This window comes from Erigeron canadensis, chromosome 3 (genome assembly GCF_010389155.1).
Source record: "Erigeron canadensis isolate Cc75 chromosome 3, C_canadensis_v1, whole genome shotgun sequence".
Lineage (NCBI taxonomy): Eukaryota > Viridiplantae > Streptophyta > Magnoliopsida > Asterales > Asteraceae > Erigeron > Erigeron canadensis.
The window spans coordinates 25,504,323-25,511,919 of NC_057763.1; the positions used below are offsets into that span (position 1 = coordinate 25,504,323).

General features: G+C 37.4%; 2 protein-coding genes across 2 annotated transcripts; both read right to left on the minus strand.

The window, feature by feature from the left end:
* Positions 1-1,282: 1,282 nt before the first annotated feature.
* On the minus strand, positions 1,283-3,198 carry LOC122591752 (pectinesterase-like; the record flags this gene model as incomplete). Its single annotated transcript, XM_043763998.1, has 2 exons — positions 2,131-3,198; positions 1,283-2,046 (listed from the first exon to the last, which is right to left on the minus strand). Coding segments are annotated over exons 1-2 (1,767 nt in total), but the record flags the coding sequence as incomplete, so codon positions are not given.
* Positions 3,199-5,106: 1,908 nt separating this feature from the next.
* LOC122593515 (putative pectinesterase/pectinesterase inhibitor 22) lies at positions 5,107-7,311 on the minus strand. The gene is made up of 2 exons (XM_043765934.1): positions 6,340-7,311; positions 5,107-6,039 (listed from the first exon to the last, which is right to left on the minus strand). The coding sequence occupies exons 1-2, from the start codon at positions 7,283-7,285 to the stop codon at positions 5,369-5,371; spliced, it is 1,617 nt and encodes a 538-aa protein (XP_043621869.1). The 5' UTR covers positions 7,286-7,311; the 3' UTR covers positions 5,107-5,368.
* Positions 7,312-7,597: the final 286 nt, after the last annotated feature.

Consider the following 7,597-nt stretch of genomic DNA (forward strand, 5'->3'; position numbering starts at 1 on the left):
ATCTACGGAGTATTTGGTTATAGAGATATTTTCAAATTAATTTTATATGCTCATTTTAAGATGTTTATAAAATGGGTTGAAATTTGAGATACTATACCAAACGGACCGGTAACAAAGGTCACTTTTGTGATTTTATGATAACAAATGTTTTAATAACGGATATTAAACCAGTCAAACACATTTTACTTGTCAGACCGGTTGACTAGTCACATTGGTATACTGAAACTTGTAAACATCATAAAGTTCAACACTTTTAAGCTTTATACTCAATCATAAACATGTAGAACTAAATAAGAAATTGCAAGTTTATGTCAATTGTTATACAAAGTATAAGTTGTGTATGCATAACAGGGAAAAACACGTATCCCGTTGCTTTCTGGTGAGTTGCTATCGCTCCTCTCCTTTCAGTTGATTCGGTTCGTGTTCAGTGTGCCCTTCGCCCTTAGCTAGTTGCCTTCTTAGCCTCTAGCCCTTCGCACCATATATACTAGAGAGATAACAGATTGAGTACGTTTAAGGGGAACAAGTAGACAGTAGAATCTCAAGTTGCAAACTATGAAAGCTTTCTGTTTGAGATTCTTTTCCCGAATCAGTGATCAAAAGAGTGATCTGCCAGTTCCGGTTCAGATACATGTATTCAGGATTGTACCAATTTATATGTGCACAACAACTTATTTTTATATATACATGTTAGTATAAGATCACATGAATAACTTTTAATCTACAAATGTAAATCAACGTAACTTTCTAATCACAATCCACGGGTGGCACCACCGTCGTTTGAGCTAATAAGAACTAATACACACTAATTCTGCATCTAGTGACTAGGTATAAAAATTTTTCCAAAATATTTCTTAAAAATAGATTTTCTTTTGGCTTTTAGGGATACTTCTGGAAATGGCGATAGGCTTGAAGCTGGTGCACTTATTACGCTCTCAGGTATATGGTTAGGTATAATACCAGGACTTTCAGCTGGGGCTTCCGGTTTATTAAGATCTGGACTTATAGCTGGAGCTTCTGCTTTATTAGAATCTGGACTTTTAGTTGGGGCTTCTAGTTTATTAGAATCTGGACTTTTAGCTGGGGCTTCTGGTTTATTAGAATCTGGACTTTCAGCGGGGGCGTCTGGTTTATTAGAATCTGATTCGGGTCCATCTTTGTCTTCCTTAGGTTTCTTCTTTTTCTTTTCGTTGTCGTCTTTGTTTTTCTCTTTAGATTTCTCCTTGTCATCTTTCTTGGATTTGTCTTTCTCCTTTTTCTTTGATTTGTCTTTCTTCTTTTCTTTCTCCTTTTCTTTCTCTTTATCTTTAGATTTCTCATCGTCGTGGTCTTTAGAATCATCTTTTGGCGGTTCAAACATGAAACTTGAAGTGTAAGGCACACCGGTTTGTGGGATCCATGAATCACCGATGATGAATTTTCCTGGTGTGAAACGACTTACTCGTTTCTCTGTTAGCTCCTTGATACCGGGCCATTTTACACGTTCTAACTTAGAAGATCCCGGGCCATGGTTATTAAACTCACTATAAAAAAGTGTATCAAAAGCAAAAGATTCATTCCATGGCAACCACCCTTGAGGTTGAATCAAATCATCAATGAAGGATTCCATTATAATTGTTCTTGAATACTGTTTCCATGGACGCCCAAGATAAGATTTCAATTGCATTCTCACGGGAAAGTAAACAGGATCAGCCATAATGCTGCAGTTTTGCAGTACAAGCCCAGTTGGCTGTCGAATTTCCTTTCTACCTTGAGCCGTGACAATGCAATTCTGGTTATCCATTGGTTTTCGGACAACCATGATGCAGTTTTGGAACACGGCTGCACTATCACCAAATACAAAGTCAATGGTGCCAGAGATGGTGCATTCACGATAAAACTGGCGGTAGGTGTGTGCATAAAGGGTATCTTGGTAACCGTCCATGCAACAACGGTAGAAAATTGCTCTATCTGCACTAACCCGCAATGCCACAGCTTGGTGCTTTTCAGGACCTGCTGTGTTCTCAAACCCAATGTCCCTGGCCATGAAAAAATCTCCAGCCACAGCTGCATAAAGTGTTTTAGACCCTGTTATTTATCACATTTACATAACTTATCATAAATTTTCATACTTTAATGGTTATTACTTACCAACAGTAGCGGTGTGGTAAGTGCTAACGCCATCTATAAAGTTCAAGCTTCCGGTGATTCTTGTTTTATCTTGGCCATCTCCGATTACCAGTATATGAGTTAAGTTTTTCGGAATACGGACTATCTCATTGTATATGCCCTCTTTAATGTACATCACAAACGTCTTCTCCCCTTTGACAGGAACTAGTTTCAAAGCTTCATTAATTGATACGAAGTTTCCACTCCCATCTTGCGCAATAGTGACATCTGGTTTGATGTTCGTGGGTGCTTCCTTCAGAAATCTCCGGTCTCTAGAATCCACCCATTCGGGAATATTGTGGTCATTATTGAATAGGGAGAGCAAACGACGGTTAGCAGCAGCCTGTGGTGCGCCAAATGATTGAAACATTTGTGAAAAATCTGTGACCAAGGCAAGGCAGTTGCTAGTTAACTCCATAGACTCGTTTAACAACTTTTCCATTTTCTCACCCGAATCTCCTTCTGTTTTTTCAAACCCATCTAGGCATGTTTGTTCATAGGTTATAGCGCCGCTCATCCATATCTTCAATTGTGTGAGAGCTTGGCCAATATCATTAAGATTGAAAATATTGATATCCTCAAAAGATCTCTTCAAATCGCTAACAGCAAGGCCTGCAAGTTCCGTGCAACTCTCGAGAGCATCATTTGTTCTTGGGTCTGCATGGATTTCTTTAACGAGCGAGGAATTTTTAACCGCAGCCTCAAGTTGCTGAATGGTGACCTCAAAGATAGTTTTTACATGGTCATAAGGATCGGTTGATTGGGTGTGTGCTTTTGTAAGACTATTAATGCAAGTTTTCTGGTAATCAGTATTCTCACAAACCGCTTTAATGGAGGCTTTAACATCATCATCGTGTTGCGCTTTTTCATCTTTTGGCTCATCAGAGTATCTGTGTGTCATGACAATCAATGCAACCGCAACGGCAAGAAGCACCACAAAAGCCATCGTGAGTATGGCAAGTTTTGTCCTTCCTTTGCCATCCATCTTTAATCCTTGCCCCCTCAAAAATATTGTTAGTTTTGGCTCCTATCTCATCTATATATATATCCCCTATAATTTGTCTATTTATATTATTAAATTTTGTATTGATCGATATTATGAAAATGCTAATGATTGAGAGAGGGCCTATAATGTAAGATTGACCCTCTCCCTTGTTGAATCTATGAGACGAAGGCCGCCTTCTTGCGTTTTTGTTAGAGTTTAAGGAGACCTTTAATATTTTTTGTTAAAGGTAGGAACAAAATATTGTTTGACTAGAGATGTATATAGGTTGGTTCCTTTTTCTGGTAGAGAAGCTGAGGTTTGGAGAAAAATAGGAGTTCTGTGCTTTCTATTTTTAGAAGAAAATCACAATTTTTCTAATTTTCAAAACAGTTTACATGTATGATTTTTGAGGTTGTACCAAATGTTTCATGAATTACTACACAATGATGTTTATCGCGCGAGAGCCTCATTTCTAGGGCAAGCAAAATTAGCTATTTTACAGCCATTACTTTTCTTTGTTTTGTTGTGTTTTGTGTGATTATCGAGTTTCAAATTATTTAGAGTTAATTTACCTGCATTCCTTTCTAAGTTTGCCAAAGTATGAATTACAATAGGATGATCTTTTTTTTTTGAGCAAATTGCGTGCACAATACATCTAGAAGTGTTTCACATTGGTCATGTCATTGTATAATTTTTAGGGAATATTTTAGATTAGCCTTATATATATTAAAAGTGTTTGTAGTGTACCTATGGTCAAGAGAATAATCTGTAAACACAGTACACCAGGAGCTGCCAAATCCAAACTATGCCAATTGCCAAAAAAACAAAGGCCGGAATTCCCAATTTCGGGTTATGCCTACATGTCACAAAGATTCATGATGTACATTTGTTGCATAACATCCAGTTCTGAGAAGACCAAAAGAAATGAGAAAACTGAAACAAACAAGTAGCTTGTAGCGACTAGCAAGGGTATAGACCAACAACAAACATACATTTTGCCCATCACAAAAAAAGGAAAAACAATGTAAGCCATATGGGCAGTTCTAAATCTTGGATAGATAATGTAGAGCTGATTCACCATGGCATCAGTCATAACTGCAGTCAAGAAATTCAGCAGCTAGTTTTGATTATTTTTTGCATCCTTATCCTTCTTTGTCTTGTCGAGCTTTAATAAAATAAACCGATCATAAGACAAAGATGTGTGAAGTGCACTAGTTTCGAGCAATTTACTTGTATATGGTTTCATTTGGTCTATGTTTTCTATCTAATTCACTAAAAGTTACCCAGATCATATACTTAATGCGTAATACCGCCCCTGCCATAACTCACAAATTATCGTTGAAACTTGAAATCACAAGTTTTGTAGTAATATTTGGCACACTATGTTTTTGTAAAATTTTCTGAAAAACAATAGTTGGACAAAAAGAGTTATAAGGTCAAGCCGGCCCAATGCCTAAATAATGTTTGTGTTCAATTAAATTCAGTTAGACCAGTAACCCAACCCACCTATTTTGCCTTTTTTACTGGATGAAATAACACATGTCAAGTAGAAAGTTAGAAACAATTTACCTTCTTACCAGATACAGCAGTGCGACGGAGACCACCATCTTAATCATGGCCTAGAAACTGCAGAAAGTGGATGCTTCAGATTACTGCAATAAAGTAACATGTGTCTGCGTGGTCTTTTCGATAGTCTTTTTTTTTTTCCTTTCTGTTATTCTTATTCCAATGATTTGTGAGCAGAGCAAAATTTCAAAGAAGAGTTACCAATAGATCAAAGTTTATGGAGTGATTTGCTAGAATATCTATCAATTTACGAGATGATTTAGAGAATAAGAGGGAGGGGGTCACTGCCTCCTTCGTCTTGGTTCTGAACTACAAACGCATTTAAAATATGTACATATAATCCTAAAAATTCAATTTCTTGGACATACCATATTAGTAATGACACTTCATATGGTACGCGAATAAAGAATATCAATCCCCAACCCTATAATTGAAACATATGCAATCACACATTGTACATTGTTGTATATACGTAAAGGATCTCCATTATTTTTCCTTGTATACATAGAACATATTTTAAATCATGTATGTGTAGTACATAATTAATACAATATGTCAATATGACTAAATTAAATCTGAATTGGAACAATTATATAACACCAACTCAAGGATAAAATGATGGCATTGGCTAGAAACTAGCCATGTTTCAAGAAATCAATCAATATCAATCTAATTAGATAAACCAGCTGAAAATGTTACTCCAGTTGCTGGTAACCATGCTAACCCATCAATAAAACGTCGAACAGTAAAAGAATCAGCCGTTGATGCATCCATAGCCATGTGGTAACCAGGCCATCGAACCCGACCTGACAATGCTGCCCCAGGACCATAATTCCTATACTCACCATACCACAATGTGCTCAATGCAAAGTTCCCATACCATTCTAGCCACCCTTGTGGCTGGACCATTGAACTCATGTATGTGTTCATGAACACGGTCCTAGAGTATTCTTTCCATGGCCTTCCTAAATAAGTCGGCTTTGTTGCATAAACAAAGCTATCTTGGATTGAAAACCCGGTATTCTGATTGGGGTTCTTACGGCCTTGAGCCGTGATGGTTACCTTTTGTAGTGGCAGAGGCTCCCTGGTGTAGATTTTGCAGTTTTGAAGGACAGCTGCACCATTTCCAAAGATGAAGTCTATAGTTCCAGAAATGCTGCATTCACGATAGAATTGACGGAGAGAATGTGCATAAAGAGTGTCTTGGTAGCCTTCCATGCTGCACCGATAGAATGCAGACTGATCCGAATCCACACGCAGTGCAACACCTTGGTGGCTCTGCGGACCAGCAGTATTCCGGAATGTAATGTCTCTAGCTATAAATCCCTTACCCGAGACAGCTATAAACCATAAAAAATAAGGAATCCGGTCATATATATTGTAGCAAGATATGTATATATAATACTATAATTGTGTATTAGAAAGACTATATACAGGGGCGGTACCAGAGAAGGCCAAGAGGGGCCAATGTCCTAATGAAAATTTAACTTTTGCCATGACTTTTAAAATTTTCTTGTGGATTTTTAACTTTTGTCCTCTTTTGGAAACAAATTTCATGGATTTTATAAGTTTACCTCTTTTTAGATTATTTTTTTTTCTAGTACTGTCTCTCTCTATATATATGGGATAGAGTTTCTTACCAACGGTGGCTGTACGAAATGTAGTCCATCCTTGCATGAAATTTCGATCTCCTGTTATAACCGTGGCTCCAATGCCATCACCTATGAGCATTATGTTGGTCTTTTTCTTCTTCATATCTATATTCTCTTTATAAACTCCTCTTTTAGCATATATCACATATCTACGTATACTATGATCCGGTGCATCATTGATGGCTTCAGAAATGGAACGAAAACGTCCAGACCCATCCAACGCCACCACCACGTCTACGTGCATCCCTTCTGGACTTGCAAGCATCAGTTCTTTGTCGCCTTTCGTCATCCACTTTGGAAAGAAGGTATTAGTTTGACCCCCATAATTTCTAGGTGGTTTGAAGGGTAGGATATGTAGTTGAGTATATAAAGCCAATACATTACTAATTAGTTGTGTGACTTGTGTTAAGCTTCCTTTTATGAAGGTCTCAAGGTGTCTATTTGTCCCCTCAAAACCTTCAAGACATGTATCTTGATTGCTTAAAGCAGCACTTAGCCATGCTTTTAGATTTCCTTGGGAATGAGGGTTTTGAGACCCGGCTCGAATCTCCTTCATTTCGGCTAAGGACCATGCAAGCTCAGAAACCGAGAAATCTAGGAGTTCCTTGCAGTCCTCAATCGCGATTTGCTCTCGTGAAGTTGAGGATAATGAGGCAAACTTGGTAAACTTTTGCATGGCTAATTGTGTCTCATTAATTGTTGCCTTAAGGGCGGCTCTCAGGATCGAGTCAGGCTTTTGGTTAACCACGTTATGGTTGTCGAGAAATGATTTGAGATTCGCGAGACACGCGTTTCTATCTCTAATATTGCTGCATGCTTGAAGAATCAATGGGTTTTCTATGGTTTGTTCCTGATGGCTTAAGGTTTGAGATGATACAAGTATGATAAAGGGTAAGAAAATAAGAGAACAAACAAAACTATGAAGTGGTGTCATAGTTACAAATGAATTGGGAAATAGTTACAAATGAATTGGGAAAGTTTTAATTTATGAAAAATATTTAGATAGAAACTCATTTATATTGTCATGAAATGAACATTAGTTTATTGGAATGTCTATTGTTGAAGAAAAGGTATGATGTCTTCAAATAGAAATATATTCTTTAATTTATGCCAAGAGAAAGTTGAAAGTTATGCTTTTTGGTAGAGTAACTTGCTATTATTCTTGGGTATGTTCCAACTCCAAGGCAGAACTTATTTGCCAAAATCTCTCTCTCAAAAGTGCTCCTATAGTACTATGTATAGCTTT